At 40.5% G+C, this 27325-nt stretch overlaps 1 protein-coding gene across 1 annotated transcript in view; it reads left to right on the top strand.

The window, feature by feature from the left end:
* Positions 1-26892, top strand: part of LOC124804923 (alkylated DNA repair protein alkB homolog 8) — a 41152-nt gene extending 14260 nt beyond the window's left edge. Inside the window, exons 4-9 of the mRNA XM_047265299.1 lie at positions 13211-13414; positions 13513-13672; positions 14098-14335; positions 14758-14913; positions 15153-15302; positions 25905-26892. Coding sequence (XP_047121255.1) covers positions 13211-13414; positions 13513-13672; positions 14098-14335; positions 14758-14913; positions 15153-15302; positions 25905-26570 — 1574 coding nt within the window. The 3' untranslated portion in view covers positions 26571-26892. The remainder of the gene's footprint in view (positions 1-13210; positions 13415-13512; positions 13673-14097; positions 14336-14757; positions 14914-15152; positions 15303-25904) is intronic.
* Positions 26893-27325: the final 433 nt, after the last annotated feature.

Genomic DNA, 27325 nt, shown 5'->3' with positions numbered 1-27325 from the left:
CTCTGCTCGGCTGTCTATTCTTCGACGTCTTGACTCTATCCACCACCGTGGATTACGTTTAGTGTCTGGAGCTTTTTACACTAGCCCTGTGGAAAGCCTTTATTCTGAGACTGCTGAACCTCCGCTGTCCAATCGGCGAGCAGTCCTTCTGAGTCGTTATGCTAGCCATCTGTCTTCCATGCCTGCTAATCCAGCCCATGACATTTTTTTCGATGCCTCCTTTGATGTAGGGTATGCAGGCCGCCCCTCCTCCCTACTACCACCGGGAGTCCACTTCCGTCAACTGCTCCATTCTCTTTCCTTCCGCTTTCCTAAAACCTTCTTGACAACATGGGGTACAGCACCGCCTTGGCTCCGTCCCCGGATCTGCCTGCTCTGTGACCTTTGTCGATTTCCCAAGGATGGTACCCCTCCACTTGTTTATCGTCGGGCATTTGCTGCTCTATGTGCACAAATGACGGACGCCACATTTATTTACACCAACGGCTCGAAAACATCGTTAGGTGTAGGGAGTGCCTATATTGTTGGCGACACCCCAAATCACTTTCGGCTTCCCGACCAGTGTTCGGTTTATACTGCGGAGCTTTACGCTGTTCTCCAGGCTGTCCACTACATCCGCCGCCATCAGCGGATACAGTACGTTATCTGCTCAGATTCTCTCAGCTCTCTCCTCAGTCTCCAAGCTCTTTATCCTGTGCACCCTCTGGTCCACCGGATTCAGGACTGTCTTCGCTTGCTCCACCTGGGGGGGGGAGTCTCGGTGGCATTCCTCTGGCTCCCGGGACACGTTGGTATCTGTGGAAATGAGGCGGCCGATATTGCAGCCAAGGCTGCAGTCTCTTTTCTTCGGCCAGCTATTCAATCGGTTCCTTTCGCCGATCTACGGAGCGTTTTATGTCATCGTGTGTTCATTTATGGCACGCGCATTGGTCAACACTTCCCCATAATAAATTGCGGGACGTGAAAGCTCTTCCTTGTGCTTGGACCTCTTCCTCCCGAATGCGTCGTCGGGAGGAGGTAATTTTAACTAGACTCCGGATAGGGCACTGTCTTTGTAGCCATCGACATCATTTAAGCGGCGATCCTCCCCCACTCTGTCCCCACTGCTCTCAGCTGTGGACGGTAAGACACCTTTTAATTGAGTGCCCCTATTTTAATCCGTTACGCTCCCGTCTACAGCTATCGCCTGATCTATCGTCGATTTTAGCAGATGACACGCGCTCAGCCGACCGCGTTCTCCAGTTTATTAGTGCCAGTGAAATGACGTCAGTCATTTGAAGCTTTTTTTTGGGGACTACCAACCCCTTTCTGTAGTGGATTTTTAAGCCTTCCTTCTGCTTTTAGTTTCTCCAATTTTATGACTTTGTTCCCATTGCTGCTGGTTTTCAATTTCGGTTTTTTCTGTTTCCTAAGTCACGGGCTGGGCGCTAATGGCCATAGCAGTTTTGCGCCCTTAAACAAAAAAAAAAAAAAAAAACAAAAAAAAACACTCAGAGCGACCTTTACAGAGTGAAGTACCTATCGATGTGCATGCAGATTTTGCGTTCTGCAGTTCGACATGTCCTTGGAGATGCAAATGGACTTCCTCTGGCCACAGAATGTCCCATGGCTATTTGTTGCCCACGTCCATGCAAACAAGAAATTCCGGAGCGAACTTTTCTCTTACTGACAGGTCAGTGGGATGGAAATCATGAACATGGGTGATTCTGTATAGATAGCAATGCAGGATGTTTCATAGGATTTTATGCACCTTGCTAGCACAAATGTCCACTGTTTGGGCAATTCCCTGTGCATTGCATATTTGCACATCACCACTCGACACCTCTTGCAGTGCTGTGTCCACACCTTCGGCAGATGTTGGATCAACTGCATTCCTCCCTCTGCCACACTGCACTTCAAGGAGACCTATCTTTTCGAATGTTGTAATCGTTTTCTCCAGACCCTTAACAAACATCAGACCAATGACTTTTTTTCTTACCCATGAGTGACCAGATGTTCTGCAGGGTTACTAGTGCACATTCACTGTTCTTGTAAAAGAGCTTTACCAGCAGTATGCCATCCTTCATGGGAACAGTCATATTTGGCATCTCGGACACAAACTGAGCAACAGCCATGTACAATGTTTACATTCTGATGCTTACAGTGCCATCTCTTGGCCAAACTTTTGTTAAATATTTTTTGTTCCATGACGTTTTCCCCTGTGTCAGTAATGTGCAGTTCAAATGTGACGTCATACTAACAAGTTATTCTTTTTCTACAGCATTTTGGAACTGGAACTGTACATTGATTTCCAACACAGATTATTCTGGTCTTGTTGCCAGGGTGCCACAATGCACCGTTTCTCTTTAAATAACTGTGCGAGCTTAGATTTGCGTTTGCGTAATTCGTCATGGGTGTAACTTTCTGCAGCTGAAATAGCAAGTACATGACCATTGTTCAGCAGGAGAAGCAGACTTTGTACATGATGTTCCTTTCAGCAAATATTACTTTTTAAATAAACACAAATTTACAGCTCTGAAGATAATCTCGCTATGTGCAAGAACTTCCTGGATCTCAAACTTTACAGTATAGAAAACATTACTTGCATGGACATCTTGATTTCGTACATCTGCTCTAGTGTGGGATGCCAGCTTAAGGGGAATACACAAAGTCCACTCATTGTTCTTTTGACAGCCACATGCATATCATTCAGCATCTCTCTATCTATGCCCCATGCTTTGTTAAACACCTATTATGCAGAAGTAACATTCAATCAGGTGCTGGAAGGTTTCTTGGAGAATGGCAGTCCATTTCTCATGGAGTGCTGCACTGAGGAGAGATATCGATGTCAGTTGGTGAGGCCTGGCATGAAGCCTACATAACAAAACATCCCAAAGGTGTTTTATAAGATTCAGGTCAGTACTCTGTGCAGGTCAGTCCATTACAGGGATGTTATTGGCATGTAACCACTCTGCCACAGGCCATATATTATGAACAGGTGCTCGATTGTGTTGAAAGATGCAGTCGCCATCCCCAAATTGCTCTTCAACAGTGGGAAGCAAGAAGGTGCTTAAAACGTCAATGTTGGCCTGTGCTGTCACAGTGCCACGCAAAACAACAAGGGGTGCAAGCCTCCTCCATGAAAAACATGACCACACCATAACACCGCCACCTCTGAATTTTACTGTTGGCATTACACACGCTGGCAGATGACGTTCACCAAGCGTTCATTATACCCACACAATGTCATTAGATTGCCACATTGTGTACTGTGATTTGTCACTCCACACAATGTTTTTCCACTGCTCAATCGTCAAATGTTTACACTCCTTACACCAAGTGAGGCGTCGTTTGGCATTTACCGGCATGAGATGTGGCTTATGAGCAGCCACTCGACCATGAAATCCAAGTTTTCTCACCTCGCGCCTAATTGTCATAGTATTTGCAGTGGACTCTGATCCAGTTTGGAATTCCTGTGTGATGGTCTTGATAGATGTCTGCCTGTTACACATTATGACCCTCTTCTACTGTCGGCAGTCTGTGTCAGTCAGCAGACGAGGTTGGCCTTTATGCTTTTGTGCTGTATGTGTCCCTTTATGTTTTCACTTCAGTGTCACAGCGATAACAGTGGATCTACGGACGTTTAGGAGTGTGGAAATCTCGCGTACAGACGTATGACACAAGTGACACCCAATTATCTGACCTTGTTCAAAGTCCATGAGGTCCGCAGAGAGCCCCGTTCCCCTCTCTCATGATGTCTAATGACTACTGAGGTTGCTGATATGGAGTACTGGCAGTAAGTGGCAGCACAATGCACCTAATATGGAAACCGTATGTTTTTGGGGGTGTCCAGATACTTTTCATCACATATTGTAGCATGTAACATGGCGGTGTGTAATGTAACATGTAAGAACCAGCATGCTCTAATTGAGTTTTGAATTCAGAGAGTTCATCCACACATGGAGCACCCTGTCCTTCAGCATGTCAATGCCGTACCCTGCACGAGCACTACAGCATCAGCAACAATCCGACATCTTGGTTTTACTGTCATAGATCATCCTCTATACAGTCCCCACTGGCCCTATCCGATTTTCACCTGTTTCCAAAACTGAAAGAACATCTTCAAGGACTTCACTTTGATGGGGAGGGACAGTGAAAGCAGAGATGAGGTTGTGTCTCTCCCAACAAAGTCGAACATTCTACAGTCATGGTGCCAACAAATAGGTCTCTCATTGAGAGAAACATGTTCATCATCATACTGGCTATGATGAGAAATAAATATGTAAAAAAGAAGAATAAAGGTGTAGAATGTTAATAAACTTTGCTGTATTTAATAAGCTTAAACAGGATTTTGAAAATCCTTGGAAGGTTTCAGTTTCGTATACAATGAATTTAGCAGTGAATTGGTGGTTATGTATTCCGGAAACTTGGCAGTGATATCCTGTTTGGAATTTTTTTTTCCCTATAACTGCAGTAGTTACTTCTGTAATTAATACAATAGTTCACCATTTTATACTTTTGACCTCTTTGTTCTAAGGAAGTGTTGATAGTTCATGGTCCTGATGTAAATATAACTCATACACATTCTATTTAGTTTTTCTCCTTCAACATAGTGTATATTGCCTGCATTAATTGCAAAATTCCACTGTTTACAAGTTTGTTAAAAAAGTCTGTTGGTGAGAATAACCTCAACAAAATAATAGTTCGTATCTTGAACTTCCGAATAGTTGCAGGGAATCAGTCAGTTGTAATCCTTGCTTTCTTTTTTTTCTCCCCCCCTTCCCCCCCCCCCCCCCCCCCCCCACACACACACACACACACACACACACACACACAGAGCCACCACCACCACAGCAAGGGGAAACTACAGCCATAACTTTTGCTGAGGACATGCAGGTCTACTGTGTGGTTAAGTGATGATGGTGTCCTCGTGGTTACATATTCCTAGTCTGACCTCTGGGTAGGGACTACTGAGGGGGATGTTGTCATCAAGAGAAACAGAACTGGTATTGTACCTATCAGAGCATGAAATGTAAGATCCCTTAATTGGACAGATAGGTTAGAAAATTTAAAAGGGTATATGGATAGATTGAAGTTAGATAAAGTGGGAATTAGTGAAGTTCAGTTGCGGGAGGAACAGGACTTCTGGTCAGGTGAATACAGGGTTATAAGTACAAAATCAAATAAGGGTAACGCAGGGGTAGGTTTAATAATGAATAAGAAAATAGGAATGCGGATAAGCTACTATGAACAGAATAGTGAACGCATTATTGTAGCCAAGATAGAGACAAAGCCCACACCTATCACAGTAGTGTAGGTTTACACGCCAACTAACTCTGCAGATGATGAGGATTTTGAAGAAATGTTTGATGAGATAAAATAAATCATCCTGACAGTTAAGGGAGCCAAAAGTTTAATCGTGATGAGGGGACTGGAATTTGTTAGTAGTAAAAGGAAGAGGTGGAAAAATAGTTGGTGAATATGGACTGGGGGAAAGAAATGAAAGAGGAAGCTGCTTGGTAGAATGTTGCACAGAACATAATTCAATCATCGCTAACACCTGTTTTGAGAACCATTGAAGAAGGCTGTATACGTGGAAGAGACCTGGAGGCACTGGTATGTTTCAGAGTGATTATGTAATGGTTAGACAGGGATTTAGGAACCAGACTGTAAATTGTAAGACATTTCCGAGAGCAGATGTGTACTCTGACCACAATTTATTGGTTATGAACTGCAGATGAGAACTGAAGAAATTGGAAAAAGGTGGGAAATTAAGAAGGTGGGGCCTGGATAAGTTAAAAGAACCAGAGATTGCGGAGAGCTTCAGAGGGAGCATTATACAATGATTTACTAGAACAGGGGAAAAGAATACAGTAGAAGATGATGGGTAGCTTTAAGAGATGAAATAGTGAAGGCAGCAGAGGATGAGATAGGTAAAAAGACAAGGCATAGTGGTACTCATTGGATAACACAAGAGTTATTGAATTTAATGGATGAAAAGAGAAAATTTAAAAATGCAGCAAATGAGGCAGGTGAAAGGGGGAATACAAACATTTAAAAAATCAGATTGACATGAAGTGCAGAATTGCTAAGCAGGAATGGCTAGAGGACAAGTGTAAAGATTTAGAAGCATATTTGACTGGGGAAAAAATAGATACTGCCTACAGGCAAATTAAAGAGGTCTTTGGGAAAAGGAGAAGCAGCTGTATGAATATCAAGAGTGCACATGATACACCAGTCCTAAGCAAAGAAGGGAAAGTTGAAAGATGGAAGGAGGGTCATTAAAGGGAGATGAGCTTGAAAGCAGTATTATAGAAAGGGAAGTGGACATCGATGAAGATGAGATGGGAGATATGATACTGCTTGAAGAATTTGACAAAGCACTGAAAGACTTAAGTTGAAACAAGGCTGCAGGAGTAGGCAATATTCCATCAGAACTACTGATAGACTTTGGAGAGCCATGGCAAAACACTTCCATCTGGTGTGCAACATGTATGAGACAGGTGAAATACCCTCGGACTTCAAGAAGAATGTAGTAATTCCAACCCCAAAGAAAACATTTGCTGACAAGTATGAAAATTACCAAACAGTCAGTTTTATAAGCCATGGTTGCAAGTTGCTAACAAAAATTCTTTGTAGAAGAATGGAAAAACTGGTAGAAGCAGACCTTGAGGCAGATCAGTTTCAGTTCCGGAGAAATGTAGAAACACACGACGCAATACTAACCTTAAGACTTATCTTTTAAGATAGATTAAGGAAAGGCAAACCTACATTTAGAGCATTTGTCGACTTAGAGAAAGCTTTTGACGATGTTGACTGGAATTGTCTGTTTGAAATTCTGAAGGTAGCAGGGGTAAAATACAGGGAGCAAAACGCTATTTACAACTTGTTCAGGAAGCAGACAGCAGTTCTGACAGTTGAGAGCCATGATAGGGAAGCAGTCGTTGAGAAGGCAATCCCCAATGTTGTTCATTGTACATTGAACAAGCAGTAAAGGAAACCAAAGAAAAGTTTGGGGTAGGAATTGAAAGTTCAGGGGAAAGAAATAAAAACTTTGAGATTTGCCAATGACATTGTAATTCTGTCAGAGGCAGCAAAGGACTTCAAAGAGCAGTTGAATGGAATGGACAGTGTCTTGAAAAGAAGATATATGCTGAACATCAACAAAATCAAAATGAGGCTAATGGAATGAAGTCAAATTAAATCAGTTGGTGCTAAAGGAATTAGATTAGGAAATAAGACACTTAAAGTAATAGATGAGTTCTGCTATTCGGGCAGCAAAATAACTGCCGATGGCTGAAGTATATAAAATGTAGAATGGCAATGGCAAGAAAATCATTTCTGAAGAAATTTGTTAACATCAAATATAAATTTAAGTGTCAGGAACCGTTTTCTGGAGTTATTTGTCTGGAGTGTAGCCATGTATGAAAGTGAAGCATGGACGATAAACAGTTTAAATAAAAAGAGAATAGAAGCTTTCAAGATGTGCTGCCACAGAAGAATGCTGAAGATTAGATAGGTAGATTATGTAACTAATGAGGAGGTACTGAATAGAATTGGATAGACAAAGATTTTGTTGCTAAACTTGACGAAAAGGATGGATCAGTTGATAGGACACATTTCTAAGACAAAGAACCACAAGTTTGGTATTAGAGGGAAGTGTGGGTTGGTAAAAATGGTAGAGGGAGACCAAGAGATGAATACAGTAAGTAGATTCAGAAAGATGTAGATTGCAGTAGTTATTTAGAGATGAAGAGGCTTGCACAGGACAGAGTAGCATGGAGAGCTGCATCAATCCAGTCTTCGGACTGAAGACCACAACAAACAATGTAAATATTGGGCGTATCAGCATTTTATAGTTGGCACTTAGTCTCTTATGATAGAAGTATGGATTTAAAATGTCGCAGAATTAAAAAATAACATAGATTAGAAGCACTTACATGGGCCATAATTTCAATGAAAGTGCTTCCGTTTACTTCTGTTTACGTCCAGATAAGTGAAACATTCCACTCACTCAAAAATCTTTCCATCAAGGATTACTGTAGGGTGTAAGGGTTGATTTGTACCGCTATACATATACTTGGTCTTTCCTTCATCAATTTTCAAGTCCATCTTCTCTGCACTCAGTTTTAGAGCTGAGAATGCACTTTGCAGATCTCTTAAATGTTCTACTCAGTAGGTCTAAATTATCTGCATGTACCAACAATTGTACAGACTTATGGTACTTGTCTGGATACCTGACTCACACACCACAATTTCGAGTGCCAAATTGAAGAGTAGCTGGGAAAGCTCACCCAGTTCATGTGATAGCCTAGACTGCACTTGACAGCATGCTGGGGGTAGTCACCAATTTCCCAGGCATCTGAAATTCCCACTTTGCCTTATAAAGTTTAACCTGCTTTATTGTGTCATATGCAGATTTGAAATCAGTGAAACTTGGTGCACACCAGTATTAAATTCGTTGGTCTTTTCTGCTAGTTGCTGTGGCCTCTGTAGTTGCTGCATTAAAATATATCTACTGTCTTGTGTATCAGGCACACTACCCCTACATGCCATTTTTCTGGCAACTCTTCCTTTTTCCATGTGAGCCACAAAATCTTGTATACCCTGTGATTTATCTCAACTCCACCAGCTTTGAATAGTTTTGATGGTATATTATCAATTCCTAGTGCTTTATTGTCCTTTAGTTGGGCAATTTCTTTGCATACTCTTCCTTGAGAGAGATGAGGGACTATGGCCTCATTATCTCCTTCTGGGTTCATTAGGATCTCTTCTACAGGAGGCTCTCGAGCATCCAACAGTTCACTAAAATACTCTACCCAGTGTTCCAATATCTCTTGGTCATGAGTTAGTAATTTGCCATTTTTACTTTTACGTACACTACTGGCCATTAAAATTGCTACACCACGAAGATGATGTGCTACAGACACGAAATTTAACTGACAGGAAGAAGATGTTGTGATATGCAAATGATTAGCTTTTCAGAGCATTCACGCAAGGTTGGCGCCGGTGGCGACACCTACATCATGCTGGCATGAGAAAAGTTTCCAACCGATTTCTCATACACAAACAGCAGTTGACCGGCGTTGCCTGGTAAAACGTTGTTGTGATGCCTCGTGTAAGGAGGAGAAATGTGTACTATCACGTTAACGACTTTGATAAAGGTCGGATTGTAGCCTATCGCTATTGCGGTTTATCGTATCGCGACATTGCTGCTCGCGTTGGTCGAGATCCAATGACTGTTATCAGAATACGGAATCGGTGGGTTCAGGAGGGTAATACGGAACGCAGTGCTGGATCCCAATGGCCTCGTATCACTAGCAGTCGCGATGGCAGGCATCTTACCAGCACGGCTGTAACGGATCGTGCAGCCACGTCTTGATCCCTGCGTCAACAGATGGTGACGTTTACAAGACAACAACCATCTGCACGAACAGTTTGATGACGTTTTCAGCAGCATGGACTATCAGCTCGGAGTCCATGGCTGTGGTTACCCTTGACGCTGCGTCACAGACAGGAGCGCCTGCAATGGTGTACTCAACGACGAACCTGGGTGCACGAATGGCAAAACGTCATTTTTTTCAGATGAATCCAGCTTCTGTTTACAGCATCATGATGGTCACATCCGTGTTTGGCGACATCGCAGTGTACGCACATTGGAAGCGTGTATTCATTGTCACCATACTGGCGTATCACCTGGCGTGATGGTATGGGGTGCCATTGGTTACACGTCACCTGAGACTTTATCTGTTCGCATTGACGGCACTTTGAACAGTGTACATTAGATCCCTGTGAAACCCTCCATATGAGCAGGATAATGACCGCATGTTGAAGGTCTTGTATGGGCCTTTCTGGCTATGGAAAATGTTAGACTGCTGCCCTGGCCAGCACATTCTCCAGGTCTCTCACCAACTGAAAACGTCTGGTCAATGGTGGCCAGGCAACTGGCTCGTCACAATACACCAGTCAGTACTCTTGATGAACTGTGGTATCGTGTTGAAGTTGCATGGCCAGCTGTACCTGTACACACCATCCAAGCTCTGTTTGGCTCAATGCCCAGGCATATCAAGGCCGTTATTACAGCCAGCGGTGGTTGTTCTGGGTACTGATTTCTCGGGATCTATGCGCCCAAATTGCATGAAAATGTAATCACATGTCAGTTCTAGTATAATATATTTGTCCAATGAATACCCGTTTATCATCTGCATTTCTTCTTGGTGTAGCAATTTTAATGGCCTGTAGTGAGTTTTTCCAATTGTCTCCAATTCTTCAGTCTGTTTTCTTTTCCATTCTCTTTTCTTCTTCTGAAATCACAGTGACTGTTGTTTAGTGGTTGGAAGCTACTGCAGATATGAGCTGGCTGCACTTCCCAAGGGTCACATACAAGTCACGCCACAGGTATACCCACTACTGTATCTTTTGTGGACACTGTAGCCTCTCCACTAAAATACATCTCCTATCACTGCTCAACAATGAGACTGGCAAAACAATGGTAGGTATAAGAGTTCTGTACAAGGGAGGCAGGAGCCAGGAAGAACTCGAGGATCTACACTCGTCACCCGTACTGACAGGTAGAGGTGCGACTCGAACTGAAATTAAAACTGATCCAGTGTGATGTGTTTCACTTGTAGGGAAGCCTGCTGTGGCTCGTGTCAGGGGTATGCAACTACAGAATGGTAGGGTGTGTTAGTCATCAGTAAATCAAATGTACAGTGAATAGTGGTACCCCATAGGGAAGTGGTGGCAGGGGATGAGAAGGATCACCTCGTGTGCTGTGCATTTGTGTGCCAGATGGCCTCATCAACATATTGCAGAAGCTGTTGATGCAGTTGCTATGAGAACAGTGAGCTGCGGGCAGGTGATGATTGAGAAGAAAGTTGGAACAAGTGATAGCTGTTGCCAGGGTCTCCAGCTTGTAGTGTACCGTGAGATTCTTAAGAATAACATGTTCCACTATTATCTCTTAGGCCAATGAAAGACGTTTGTGAATGTTAAAAAGATATTCTAAGTAATTTGTAAGTGTGGGACGGTCATCTGTGTGTGCCATTTCTGGTGTTTGTGCAGATTCTTGGAAAGAGAAGTGAACTGTGAACATCATTAAGGGGAGGCAGCGATTGCTCGTATCCACCTGATGTGGAGGCCTACTTACGGTTTGAATTTGCAGCTTAGTGCCTATTCTGTTGTAACATGTATGAACGAGAGCCTCTGCTAGAAGCCTAGCTACAGGAGAGTAGAATCATAGCGGTCTGTATATCAGCAACTGTATGTGTTTATGAAAGAAGCATTATATAGAAGAGTTTGTTAAGAGTGGTTACATTATTTCATAGAGAGTTGGAGTAGTTGTGTACTCTCTTACAGCCCTCGATCCTGTGCAAACTGAAATGAAGTCACACGGCCAGAAATAGTGGAACTGCATAGCAGATCCTCTGCAACAAGAAAGTACGAGGCAACAGTCAAGACTGAATATGTTAACATTTATTATGAACAGCGTCAGGGTGGCAGATCGTAAATGAATTGTTTGGAACAGAACTACCACAAGAACCATCAATTATTTTACTTCAGGCTCTGAGACATACTGAGGTCATTCCGGTTCCTGGCAGAGGAGATTGAGGAGAACAGTCCTGCTCTCATGAGATTTCAGCGAAGTTCACAATCTGCAACATTCCAACCAGAACTGATTGTATCCCCTCTGGTTATTAGTTCAATGGAAGAGTTAAGCCAGAGACTTTGAAGATTATGTGAGGAACTATACTGCAACTTTCTTGACTTGGGCCATAGGTTTGAATACTGGGGTCCCCCTGAATGTATGCATGGGGTGCACACAAAGGTTTATTGTTGTTATTATTATTATTATTATTATTATTGTTGTTGTTGTTTTAATCTCTGTTTGTACAACCTTGATAATGATACCCGTAAGAGATTCCAAAGTGTTTTTGTGATGCCCCTCACGTATGAGACTATTAAAAACGTAATGATGAACTGCCAGAGTATTTGCAACAAAGTTCCAGAGTTTGAAGTACTCCTAAAAAGTAGGTAGTTCATTCAACAATAATGAGAAATAGAAGACCGACCCAGATGGCTGCGTGTGTTAGCATGCCACTTCTGGGATTTGGGTAGGCTTGCTGGCCCGTGACTAAGTTAATACCAGGCAGGGAACGCACATATGGCCTCAGTTATACGGTCTGCAAACATTTGGAAAATGTTCACACACTTCCACAAGAGAAAACAGTAAATGCAGACAGTTTGGTCACACAAATTCCTACCTGGGACGGGAAAGTGGTGATGACAAGAAGGGCATCTGGCCACCATATACAGCTGACATTTCCAACCCAATGTTGACTCTGTGCAGATACAGGATAAATGCCAGGAAAGAGGAGGAGGAGATTAATGGGAAATTGAAATATTGTATTCTTCGCAGAAGATCAGAAACTCATGTCCACCAGGGGGGAAACTGGAGCTACTTGTGACTTTTTTGGGCAAGACTTGGCATAAGGACAGATGCAAACCTATAATTTGACCCTTCTAGCGACCACCAGACTCACTGGAAACTTTGAAGGAACATCAGCCCACTAGTACATTTGTTCTCCAGTCATAGTTTCATTAGATTACAGAGGTGAAACAGAAGATGAAGATCTCTTTAATGTTCTACAACTAACTTATTGGGTGTTGTGACGGAATATTATTTCTTGAAATAGAGAAAATTTGGATGAACTGAACTGACCAAAACTTCTGTCAGCTTCATCATGTAATGTAGTGATGATGATTCGAACTACATCATAGGTACACCTACAGAAAGAGGACAGAACGTAGCCAGTATCTCTTTTCCATATCTCTTAGTTCTCACAATGTAGGTTGTGATGACAGACTACTCTGTAGCATACCCCAAACTTTGCTAGGTTGGAAGATAACAATTTGGATAAGAGTTAGCGAGAGGACATTGAACACTGAAATCTGATATTTTCAGTGTATCTTGCTTTCAATCCTAGCCAAACCTCAAATGGGTCCCAATAAGCGACATAAATTTTGTTTATGTCCTTGAGCACTGGTTCAGCAAAGCTTAATTTCAGAAAAAACAAAAATTTTGAATTTTAGCCTTAGAAATCTTTTAATGAAACAAATTTTACTCCCTGAATTTGGCATCACACTGCTACCTGGCCTTAAGATTTATGTGCTTTCATGAAGTTTGCTATATTTTTGTCTAGATTTTTTGCAAATGCTCTTCTTGTTTTAGCTCAATCTCTGAAGCATCGGAAAGTTACACATTACGGTTTTAAATTTAGATACGATATCAATAATGTGGACAAGGATGATCCATTATCAAGAGAAATTCCCAGGGAATGTGACTTTATAATCTCTCGATTGAAAGAGAGGGGTTATAAGAAAGATATTTCTTTCCCAGACCAGCTTACGGTGAACCAGTATGCTCCTGGTCAAGGTAATGTATATTTTCAACATTCTTTAAAGTTTCCGTACTAAGCTAAACTTGTTCTTTATTTAGTAATGAAACTTGTGATTTATTTTACTGTGCAACAGGTATTCCACCTCATATTGATACGCACAGTGCCTTTGAAGAGCACATTCTGTCCCTTTCATTGGGTTCTACTGTTGTGATGGAGTTCGAACATGTTGATGGCCGCAGCACCAGTGTACTTTTACCTCAGAGGTCTTTACTCATAATGTCTGGTGAGGCAAGGTACTACATGGCATTTGGTGTTCTTCTCATTATATTTATTCAGAAGGCAGTAAAATAACATAAATTTATATTTGAATATAAGGATAGGTTCCTGCTCACATAACACAAGAGGCACTGAGCACCTGAGTACCATGCAAAAAGGATGATGAACTTGTGTGTGTGTGTGTGTGTGTGTGTGTGTGTGTGTGTGTGTGTGTGAGAGAGAGAGAGAGAGAGAGAGAGAGAGAGAGAGAGAGAGAGAGATTGGGGGGGGGGGGGGGGGGGGAGTTGAAGGATCTTTATTCAAAAGATAAGAGGTTTATCATATTTCCTCTGTTCTGCACCTCTCATACCAGATGAATAAGTTTCTATCCTGATACATATATATTAAATTCAGTCTTGTACTTCCAACTGATATATAGTTTCCTATTTTGGTCTTGTTATAGATATGCATGGAAACATGGTATTACTCCAAGGAAGACAGATATAATTCACTCTAAAGACGGGAGCCTTACAGTGATGAAACGCGGGACTCGAACATCTTTAACATTTCGTAAAATCCTAAAAGGAGACTGCAAATGCTCTTTTCATAACTTTTGTGACTCTTTTCAAAAGACCAACAACTTACAACAGCAAGGAAATGAAGAACTGGCATCACAACTAGAAGAGTTACATGTGCATCAGGTGATTACTCTATCATCATCCAGTTAAATGTTTGGTAGCAGAAAATGTCATAGTTTATGCTGTCATCCACGATTTCCTCTCTAGGTGATGGCATATTTTCAACTATTTGAGGTCTGTTTTTGAGCAACAAATTAATACAGCTTTTCTCTTCCACCATTAACAATGAACTCAGCAGTGCAAAATCTATCAGAAATAATTCAGAAGTTGCGCTCGCCCCATCTTCTGTGAATAGCATTTATAAGATAGGGCAGGTGTTGTGCCAAATTAATCTTAATTCCTATGATGTTTCTAATATTTTGACAAACATCTTGAAGTTCTGTTTTTTTTGTAATTATCATTATTAATTTAGTTATTAATTAAATATGATATTTTCAGACAAACATTGATGAAATAGCAAAGCTGTCAAAGGTTTCTATGTTCAGGTCTATGAAAAGATAGCTAACCACTTCAGTGAAACACGCCATAAGCCTTGGCCTAATGTCGTTGCATTCCTAACATCTCTACCTCGTGGTGCCATCCTTGTTGATGTAGGATGTGGTAATGGAAAGTACCTTGCACATAATTCAGATGTATTCAAGGTAGGTACCTGTGTTCTAGTGTGTTATCAACCATATGATACATTGTTGTGTTGCTGACTGGATATTTACTTATCTGGAAAGCAGATGAAATACTGTGGCTGGAAATGGGCCAGACCGTATTATCTAGTTTAATGGTACCTATGAGTTTATAAAGTAAAGAAACAAATCTTGATCTGAAAGTGAATTACATTATTTTTGTTTTAAAATTTCATATCTACACTACTGTTAAATAATTTTAGGTTGGTTGTGACCAGAGCATCAGCTTGACAAGAGTATGTCAAGAAAAGGGATTTGAAGTCTTCAATTGCAGCTGCCTTAGGATTCCATTGCGTTCAGACATTGCTGATGGATGCATTAGCATTGCTGTGATTCATCACCTTTCCACACAGGTAACTTATTACTCACATTTTCAGTGGCTGTCTACGTGTTACAGTTTCCATAACAATGATAGTTCATATAAGAATATGTTTTAAAAATTTATTTAAGGAATCATGAAATTTTAAGTAACACGTCAAAGTCCGTACATTCTCAGCTGAAAGTAGGTGTAAGTAATGGAAAGTAGTGCAACACATTGTGAAATGCCCATTATTACAATGTCAGATGGAAAGGGGCCATCATAGTTGGTTGGCTAAAATGGGGTGCCTTTTTTTATTGCAATCTCCAGGTGACGCATTTGCTGCCACACTTTGTTTCCATATTGCTGAAGTGGTGGGATATCAGATCTGTCCCTGCTTAACTTGCCCATAGGAATGGCAGTGGGGATGGGGGGGACTGTGGGACCAGTGAAATGGGAAATGGACGGGCTGGACAGGCGAGGCGGGTGCCCTGCCAATGGCCCAGTGATAGCTGACAGTTGAGCAAGGCCCAGTGACTTGTTCTTCTGTTGGGTAAGGGACTACCACAGGTGGCAGCTGTTGTATCCTGTAGTGATTTGTGGCTTCCAAGGCAGAAAACAGGGAAAGGAATACACAACAGTATTTAGACAAAAATTGTTTACTTAATTTCAGTGGGGTGCAGTGGAACACAAGTGCAGGCAAGACAAGTGTACAGTCTGGAATAATCCAAGTCTGTATTAACACTGTAGTATCAATAGAGAGGCTGAGTATCCATAGTAGTAGTACACATAACTGAAGGGACCAATGATAACTTGCAGTGGCCTGTTATACTACTCTTCAGTAGCAGTGCTGCCAGCGCTGGATAGGGGAGGGGGGGGCGGTGTCTGTGTAGCCTGTCTGCTGTCAGCATGGTGTCTGTGGTGATTAGAATTGTTTTGATCTCCATAGGTTCCCTGACAGTCTATTGTCACATGGTTTCCAGAATCAAGTACCAGTTACAAGTGCAGGGTCATGAAAAAGACATAAATCTCCACACTGAAAGCATGTATGTTGCACACACATATATGTACAGTATATACAGAACTGAAGTGCCTGCCTCGGCAGAGAGTTCTCCTATTTCTGTGTAAATTGAATATTCTTGCAAATTAAAATGTTTCATAAATGAGTAAGTCCCAGAACACTACAGAAGTATGAAATGTCAAAAGCTTCTGATATTTGACATTATTTTTGCTTATTTCCACCATAAATCATAAACTATTTCTAATGAAAGTTTGTCGTGCTGATTTTAAATATGGAAACTGATTTGCTCTTTGTCAGGTTTCGACTATAATGAAAAAAAAATAATATTTTTTGTGCAACATTGTCCATTGGAATTTTATTCATTGTTTTTGGTTGTGTTTTGATATGTATGCAGTTATGTAACAGACAAATCCTGTCAGAAGACTTTTACACCATTCATGATGAAAGCATATGAACCATACTTTGATTCAAAGGTGTTTACTGACAAGCAGTGGGCACCACAGTTCCTCTGTTTGAGATTTGTATGCATCTTTTGCGATTGTTTAAAGAACGTGAAGGATAACAATGTGTGGCATTTGGAATCCATATGATATGGCACGAGTCCAGACATACGCTGTCGATTCTGTCACATACGTCACCAGATTCTCGTACCAAACCTGTGCATGTTTAAAGTACCCAGACATTCTCCCTGTTTCTACACCAGTTCCATATGGTCTCTTTGTTTGTTCAGCCTTGCAAAATGCACAGTTGATGAAAAATGTAAGTAAGTACTGCTCTTTAATTTCCTTCCTACAACTCATATTCTGTCTACCAAACTGTTAAAGATATCCATTAGATAAATGATGTGGAACTTCCCAAGTTGTACTAAAGTGTCTAACATTAATAAAAGGCCAAGCAGAACTACTTGGTTTACATCATAATGAGTGTCATTTGCTTGTACCTGGTACAACTACTCCCAGTTTTGGCACAGACATGAGACACTTATTTGCAATGAGTGGCACAGACGTTCAGTGTCTTACGTCAGGACTTGGGGTAAAACACAGTGGTGAAGCATGGTGATAGTTCATTGATTCATCTAAGAATTTTTGAGGCAGTATTATTGCTACACAATGGCAACAGATATAAGTGAGTGCCAGATGCATAGGTATACAAAGGAGAGCTATAAAAATGTGTCATTATTTCTTGAAAATATATACTATCGGAGTAAAACTGGCACATCTATAGTGACTTGAAAGTAATTGATATTCTCATGTGAATGCAGATGGGATGCACCAAATACTGCTGTTCCATCGCAAATAGATAGAATGCACCCCCTCATAATAAAGAAAAATGACACTGTATGGTTCTAGAGACCTTTTCAAGTCTCAAACATTTATGATGTATGTATGCAGACTGAAGTTCTGAATAAAAATTTGTACCAAGGCTTGGATTTGAACCCAGGTCTCTGACTACAAACCTGTTAAATATGAGTGGACTGAAGCATAAATGGGAATTTGGATTGAAGGGGGAGGCGTGCTAGGGTAGTCCGTGCAATTTTGGAAAGCTACTGTGCCAGGGTGGCATAGTGCTTATCGCATCTCCCTAGTGAGCAGGAGACCCAGATTCAAATCCCAGCCCTGGTACAAATTTTCATTTGGCGCTTCAGTCTGCATATATACAGGGTGGTCCATTGATGGTGACCAGGCCAAATATCTCATGAAATAAGCATCGAACAAAAAAACTACAAAGAATGAAACTCGTCTAACTTGAAGGGGGGAAACCAGATGGCACTATGGTTGGCCTGCTAGATGGCGCTGCCATAGGTCAAACGGATATCAACTGCGTTTTTTTTTTAAGTAGGAACCCCCATTTTTTATTACATATTCATGTAGTATGTAAAGAAATATGAATGTTTTAGTTGGGCCACTTTTTTCGTTTTGTGATAGATGGCACTGTAATAGTCACAAACGTATAAGTACGTGGTATCACGTAACATTCCACCAGTGCAGATGGTATTTGCTTCATGATACGTTACCCATGTTAAAATGGACCGTTTACCAATTGCAGGAAAGGTCGATATTGTGTTGATGTATGGCTATTGTGATCAAAATGCCCAACAGGAGTGTGCTATGTTTGCTGCTCGGTATTCTGGACGAAATTATCCAAGTGTCCAGACTGTTCGCCGGATAGTTACATTATTTAAGGAAACAGGAAGTGTTCAGCCACATGTGAAACGTCAACCATGACCTGCAACAAATGATGATGCCCAAGTAGGTGTTTTAGCTGCTATCGCGGCTAATCCACACATCAGTAGCAGACAAATTGCGCGAGAATCGGGAATCTCAAAAACGTCGGTGTTGAGAATGTTACATCAACATCGATTGCACCCGTACCATATTTCTATGTAGCAGGAATTGCATGGTGACGACTTTGAATGTTGTGTACAGTTCTGCCACTGGGCACAAGAGAAATTACGGGATGATGACAGATTTTTTGCACGCGTTCTATTTAGCGACGAAGCATCATTCATCGACAGCGGTAACATAAACCAGCATAATATGCACTACTGGTCAACGGAAAAACCACAATGGCTGTGACAAGTTGTACATCAGCAACCTTGGTGGGTTAATGTATGGTGCGGCGTTATGGGAGGAAGGATAATTAGCTCCCATTTTATTGATGGCAATCTAAATGGTGCAATGTGTGCCGATTTCCTACATAATGTTCTACATAATGTACTACAAGATGTTTCACTGCATGACAGAATGGTGATGTACTTCCAACATGATGGCTGTCTGGCACATAGTTCGCGTGCGGTTGAAGCGGTATTGAATAGCATATTTCATGATAGGTGGATTGGTTATTGAAGCACCATACCATGGCCCGCACATTCACCGGATCTGATGTCCCCGGATTTCTTTCTGTGGGGAAAGTTGAAGGATATTTGCTATTGTGATCCACCGACAATGCCTGACAAAATGCGTCAGTGCATTGTCAATGCATGTGTGAACATTACGGAAGGCGAACTATTCGCTGTTGAGAGGAATGTCGTTACACTTATTGCCAAATGCATTGTAGTCGACGGACATCATTTTGAGCTTTTATTGCATTAATCAAGCTGTAACAGCATGTGTTCTCATAAATTATAAGTTCTCAAAGGTACATTTATCACATTGGAACAACCGAAATAAAATGTTCAAATTTACCTACGTTCTGTATTTTAATTTAAAAAGCCTACCTGTTATCAACTGTTCTCCTAAAATTGAGTCATATCTTTATGACTATTACAGTGCCATCTATCACAAAGCGAAAAAAGTGGTCCAAATAAAACATTCATATTTCTTTACGTACTACATGAATATGTAATACAAAATGGGGGTTCCTATTTAAAAAAAAAAAAAAACAAAAAAACAAAAAACAAAAAAAACGCAGTTGATATCCATTTGACCTATGGCAGCACCATCTGGTTTCCCTCTTCATGCTAGACAAGTTTCGTTCTTTGTAGTTTTTTCGTTTGACGCTTATTTCGTGAGATATTTGTCCCGATCGCAATGAATGGACCATCCTGTATACATAACGTAAAAAAGAAATCACTGATCAGAGATAGAAAGCAGACAGGAAATAAATACTTCCTTAATGTGCTGTCAGTTGATCATGTCAAAGGTGTCATGCTATCATTTCTTTAAAGTTGTGCCTCACAAATAATTCCCTAAGGGACTCTAAACAGAGACTCAGATGTTGTGAAACAAGTGACTTTTTTCAGCCACTAGTAATTAATGCAGAAATGCCACCTGTTATCATTCTCCTTCTTGAGGACTACATAGAAAGACCAATGACTTTCTGACAGGTAAATTATGTTGTCTTGTAGCAATCGTCTCCAGTTCTTAGTGAATTAGCCATCATTCAGATGACAAACCCACTAGGAGCACTGACTGATAGACATTGATATTGTGTTTCACTTTGAGTCTGTCTTGTCACCACACCAGACAAAAATTGTCACAAAATGCCCAACATTCACCATTGATGTTTCAGTCAAGCCAGGACCTGTTAAATGTGAATAGAAGATTCATCCAGTGTTCAGTTTGTAATGGTAGCAAAGTTTGATTCTCCACCAGTGGCACTCTTAGTTTACATTCCTAGACTGGTTCAACCATCCTTATGCACTTAACCGTAGAGATGAGTTCCAGCTGCTCATTACAATTGGTGACCCAGCATCCTCCTTGTGCATATTTCTTGATTTTAATGGTCACTGGCATACAGATTTCTTTTGTGAAGCTGAGGTCTTTTTTTGTACTTGACTAGAGCTTCACAGTCTCAGAATCCAGACTATTAACTAGATTTCATCCTGATGATAATGGCAAAATAAGTGTGTGTTCAATTCAATTTATAACATTATCCAGAGCAGTGGTTGTTGTATGAACTTGTATGAGTCTCTTCATCAATCTGGAACTCCAGTCCCCCACCTTCGATGAAAGCCTGTAATTTCTGGGTCAATTCCCACTCAGCGATAACTATATATTTGTATTCTGGTAAAACAACAAATTTGAAGGGCTGTGTTCTCCCATTAACACCTATTCTTACAATACAGGTTGCTGTTAGTTGGGCTTATTTTTGACTTGCAGCCTTCAACACAGTGATTTTTGAATCCAGAACATACCTTCTTCATCTGTGAATGATGTGCATCTGATATCATAGAAGTTGATGATATGGAATTGACTAGTGGCTGGATAGGTTGGTCGATGGTGGTGATGGTGATGGTGATGGTGATGATGATGGCTATAATGACGATGATGGGATTTCTCAACATCTTGGAAACTGTTGTCTGTTGAGGATTGTCATCTCCTGCAGGCTCACCTCCAAAAATGGCTACCTTGTTTAGTTTTTTATATTAGTGGCTAGAACATCTGTACGACAACAGGGAATGATTGATTATGTTGGAGAATGAGCTCAATGTGCTAAGCTTCGCATTGTAGTCTTCTGCATTTGCCTAGCATGCCTAGCATTGTCCTGTTGTTTGACATCTTGCAGCATAATATGTGTTAAACTCTCTTATTCTTTCGTTACAGCAGTGCACAAAATCCTTAGGTATTCACCAGGGAAAGATATCAATGTGTCGCTCTTAGTTCTCCATAGGTCAATTTTTCGGCACTGCTATTAAATTGACGAAGGACCCGGTTCTATCTGTATTCTTGATAATGCAGGATGTTGTTTCACGAGTGTGACATAAATCTGTGGAATCAGATTACATTCCTCCATATTGATCTGGCTTGTAGAGAGTGGTGCAAATGATTGACAAACCTCTTCGTGTTTAGTGATGTCACTTCCTCCTGAATTGGATACACATTAAATGCTGCTTCTTCTAGCCATCTGAATTTAACATTAACAGATGTCATAAACCTTCTTATCATCTCTTGTGCATCTATTTGTCATATTAATGATGCGGAGTCCTGAAGAGCTTCTGTGACTGCTGTCTATATGGAAGCAGCATCCCCTGAAGAAAGGACATAGTACAGCCAGCCAGAGTGAATTTTCACTCTGCAGCAGGGTGTTCACTCACCAGAAACTTCCTTGCAAATTAAATATGTATGATGAACTGGAACCCAAACCTGGAACTTTTTCCTTTCACAGATAAATGCCCTACCAACTGAGCTATCCAGGCACAACTGACCTTCTCCCTTCATAGCTTTACAATCCTCCATGCCGTAGCTTAGCCATTTCACCACAATATTCATTCTTTTAGGAGTACAGTCTCAAGAGGTATCCAGGAAAACTTCTGTGAAGTGTGGAAAGTAAGATACCAGTACTGGCAAAAGAAAAAATAAGGGCAGATTTTGAGTTGAGTCTCGATAGTTCAGTTGGCAGACCATTTGCCCCACGAGAAGCAAAGATTGCAGGTTGGAGTCCTAATCCAGCCCATGGTTTCAATCTGCCAGAAGTTTCATACTCAAAGTATTTTTAAAATGTTTTGGGAGCACTCACAATAGCAACTGGTCACCTGTTATAAATATTAAATAGGGAAACACTTTCGTACTCTTCTGCAAAATATTATTTAATTGATCATGAACTGGCTTTTGTGTTCTTAGGCCACCATTAGATGACAACTGAGTGTCGCAACTATAGAAATTTTGGACAACTGTACAGATATTTCTGATATAGCTACAGTGTTTGTATAGAAAAGTATTAGTTTTTTACATGCAGAAGTTGTTAGATTTAATAAAACACAGAAAACATTACATTCAATAACAGATGAGTACTGAAGTTGAATTTATTATTGTAATCTAATTTGCATAACTGAAACTTAAGTTTACAGAGGCAGAAAAAGAAATTTCTTTGGTCATTTAGAACTAAGCCAGCATTCTGTGTCATATGTTTGTTTATTTCAAATATTTCCAGATGTTTCTTATGCATTTGTTAGGTTAACACCACTAAATTCAACTTTATTTCCAATATGTTGCTAAATGTTGTGATCTCTGGGAATAAAAATGTAATAATCTTCTTCGCAAACACCATATCTCATTATGTTATATACTTTCTATCTCCGGATCAGTAATACCTGTGTAGTCTGACATAATTTTCTCTGTGGCTGCAACATCCAGTTGTCAACTGACAGTGGCCTAAAAAAACTGAGAGCTGGTTTGTGAACACATAAATAATATCTTGTGGAACATAAGGAAAGTATGTTGTATTTAATATGTTGCCATGTTCTGTCAAGAACTGGTATAAACATTAGTTGATATAATCTACTACATTGATATAGCCTGAAAACTGTATTGCTTACCATGTAAAGTTCTGATTCAGCATTTAAGGGTAATTGCATCAGCTAAATTTATCTTTGAAATGAATGAGCCTCCTGTTAACTCAGCCAATACCTTTCTGGATGCAGAGTATGACAACTATTAACGTCAGATTCAGCATTGATATATACTTTAAAATTGTTACAAATCTGTATTGTACCACATGGCTTTTTAATTACCAATGTGAGCATCACCCATTGATTCATGCAATTGATGTTGTAACACCTGATGCCTCTAAATGTAATTGTCCAGACGATGAAGTTCTGCTTTCCATCATAGCAAACGCATGGAAGGATTACCTCAGTAAAAGCAAGGAGTTTTCAAGATTAAAGCGCTGCAAAGTTTTGGGTGCAGCCCCAGTTATAATAAAATAAGTCAGATTATTTCTTACGTAAATTATTAAATTCATCGATAAAATGCTATTAGATATGATAAGTTAATCCTGTATTTGAAAATCAAAGCTAGTAAAGGTGTCTAGACCAAAAATCTTAGTTGCTGGTGGTGAAGATACTGCAAAAAGCATTACTGATGTACATAAATGTTAATAGTTGACATAAGCTGTTAACCTTATTAAAGCAGTAGGATGATTACTGTAGATTACTAAATGAGGATTATTCGCCTTCAAAGATGATGAGCTGATATGTCAGTACTTCGACATTAATTAGGGATACAAAGTATTTGGGAAGCTCTTAAAAATCCACATTCATGGGTTGATCATCATTTCAGGTGGATTTGTTGTACTGACTGGTGGCACCTGTTCAGTGTGGTACTGTGCCCTGACAAAACCGTTGGGCTACTTGCCCACATTTGTTGCAAACAAGACACTTAGCAGTTTGCTGAGGAGAATTGCATCAGCTACAACTAACGAAAGAGTTGGTCTAGAATTGCTTTACCAATGCTGTGCTTTACGAACTGTCACCACAATTAATGCAACCAATACTGCCAGAATTGGAGGAGGAATTTATAACTATATGTTGTCTAGCCAAGTTTGTGTCCACATATGTGTGGTGGGACTGCCATGGAAACTACAAATGGTGATGGTGTCGAGAATGGACTTTTGCCCTATCTAACTCAACATCGGGTGCATATGGTGCAGTTAACAAATCACTATCAGTGGCTTCTTGCACTGCTGTTGCAAGTTCAAATGACTGATATAAACCACGACCCTTGCATAAAGTATAATCAGATTTTCTAAGAGCAGTAGCCCAAACTCCTGGTTGGGAGATACACACGAATGGGATGATCATGTGAGATAGCTAATAGGAAGACATAGACTTGTTGGGAAAATGCATTGCATTTGTAAATGCAATCACGTACAAGAGTGGTGCTATGAACTGTAAGTAGAGCTCCAGTGTTTGACGTACTTATCAAGTAGATGTGTGAACAGAAATTGAATGAATTCGGAGGTATGCTGCTAGGAGCAGAACAGGTCAGAATAACAGAAATGCTCAGGAAACAGATGGAATCCTTTGAAGAAAGTTTCCACAAAACTCTCTTGGGTAAACTTACCAAAACTGTATCAGAAGCAATTGTGCAATCATTGTGCTTACACCACATATATTTTGTGTTGGTATCATGAGAATGAGATAAGAGGGAGCAGGTACACGCAGAGACAAACAAGCATTCATTTTTCCCTTGCTTAATACATGAAGCGAATGCAAAAGAAAACTGATAGTATTGGTACAATATACCTTCTATCATACATTGTACAGTGGCTTGTGAAATATATATCTAGATGACACTTATCCTTTCCCTGCTTTCCAAGCTCTGCAAATTCAATTCCACTAGTTGTCCCATTCAGTCTGGTTACAAAGTTTCTACAGAAAGCATGTGTTTATTTAATAGCACTTTCAACCAGTTATCCTATGTCTCCCTTCGTACATCAAAGATACTACTCATTTTCTCCAGCCAGAGCATGATTTGTGTCTTTACCACCAGACTCCTTGTCACATTGGATGCTGCATCCCTGTACACCAAAAGCCACGTGCCCATGGCCTTGGTGCCACACAGTTCTGCCTTTCATACCCAAACCCACCACCTCTTTTAATTCTTTAGAGGCATCACATTCTGAACTACAGTTATATCTTTTACAGAGGCTAAATCTCAAACAAATCTGTGGACCTGTCATGGGTATCCACACGGCTTCATATTATGCTGCCTTTGTTTATGAGCTAGCAAGAAGAATTGTTCTTATCTACGCAACACATAAAGCCCCCTGCCTGGCGTAAGATTCATCAGGTGACATCATAAGATATGGACCTATGTCAAGAACAGTGTCTTCACTTTGCTGTAGAATCACAACAGCTACTCTCAAATCCATGTTGAGTTGGCCTCATCAAGTTGAAGAACTGCCTTCCTAGATATTGATTTCCACCTCTCAGATGGCACAATAAATGTTCATATCAAATGCACCAATCACCAACAGTGCCTACATGTTGACAGATGTCATTCATTCCATGTCAAAAAGTACCTCCCCTTTCTGTGTTGGAATTCTGCCCCTTCTCCCTTTCCTTCCATTTTTTAATGCAAACAGAATATCTGGAGATAGCAACAGAGGTGAGCAGAAATAAAAATAAGATAACTTTGTATTGCAATTAACAGAGAGCATACAAAGGGTTCAGCTCTGAATTGCACAACTGTTGCTGCCACAGCCACATTCAGATAATGCGGAACTGATAACATTATCCTATTCTGTGCCTAACTGCCAATCACTTTGTTATTAACTAAGGTGCACTGTCCCATATTTCAAACATAATTCATTGAATATTATCTCTCTCCCCCCCCCTCTCTCTCTCTCTCTCTCTCTCTCTCTCTCTCTCTCTCTCTCTCTCTGTACTATAATGCACATTGTTTTTGTTCACAGGAACGCAGATTAAAAGCTTTGGAAGAAATGGCAAGAATACTAAAACCAGGTGGACGAGCATTGGTGTATGTCTGGGCAAAAAATCAAGAATGTGGAAGAGTAAAATCAAATTATCTGAAATTTACTAGTAAAAAGAAAAATAAATTTAAGAGCAGTGAAACAAGTATGATAGTGAGTGGTGCCAGTGATACAGAACCTGAGTTAGTAGGTGTTGGAGATCATCATAGAAGTCCTGATTTTGACCCTTGTGATTGCAAAGGTCATTCCAAAAGTGAATCAAGTTGTTATAATCTTGTAGCTGATAGAGATTTTAACAAACTTTCACAAGATAGCTGCACCTCTGAGCTTTCTGTTAATAACACTGAAAATGGCTCAAGCAAAATTCTGAACTTGTCAGAAATTTCGAAAACTACAGAAACATGTCAGTTGCCAGAATTACCAGTTCACGTGAATCGAACTCAGTTCAAACACTCAGATGTTTTTGTGCCGTGGAAGCTAAAGCAGTCTCAGAGTAGTCAAGCACAAACTGTACCAGTGTTGTATAGGTACTACCATGTATTTGAGGAAGGAGAACTAGAAAAAATGTGTGCATGCGTGGAGGGCATTCGTGTTATCCGTAACTATTATGATCAAGGAAACTGGTGCATAATATTTGAAAAGATCTGACTCTCTATAGCAGATCACACTGTTGTAATTTTACAACTGAAGGGTTCATTGTTAGAACATAAGGAAACTGTTGGGTCCACTTTCATATGAAGGCTCTGATTTTTTCGTGAAGTTATATTGATATATGAATGCAAAAATTGGTTAAGTATAAAACAAATTTTGATATCATTTTCCAGTGCCTGTGGTTGGCTGTGTGCCATTGTCAAGTAACATCTCTTGCTGTCTCATGCCATTTTTTTTCCAGTTGGAGCAGTCACTCATCACCTGCAGATTACTTGACAAGTTGAAAACTAGGTATTGAAAAATAAAAATTGGAGCCAAACAGACAGTGTTTCCTTTTCTCATTATCATATTCCACCAGTCATATTCTGTCATTAAGGAGTTGCGGAGTGAGTTAAGCTACATATTAAAAGGAAGACAGGCAGAAACTACTATGTTTCTGTATAGTATACCAACAATCAGTAATGACTATAATGGTAAGCTATCGACATTGTAAATTATGAGAATAACTTCTTGGCTGTGAGTAAGAGCAAGACAGTGGCAATGAAGATGAGTAGGACACATACACGCGTGCACGCCCGGACGCGCACACACACACACACACACACACACACACACACACACACACACACACACACACACCTCTACCTGTGTAGTCTCATATCAAATGGTGAAAGTGCCAAACTAGAAGTTTTGAACAGAGTAACAAAAGAATCCAGATTCTTCCAGAAAGTATGAAACCTTATCTGGAACAA

The sequence above is a fragment of the Schistocerca piceifrons genome, chromosome 7 (assembly GCF_021461385.2).
Source record: "Schistocerca piceifrons isolate TAMUIC-IGC-003096 chromosome 7, iqSchPice1.1, whole genome shotgun sequence".
Classification (NCBI taxonomy): Eukaryota; Metazoa; Arthropoda; class Insecta; order Orthoptera; family Acrididae; genus Schistocerca; species Schistocerca piceifrons.
This window is presented reverse-complemented; position numbering and strand designations above follow the sequence as displayed.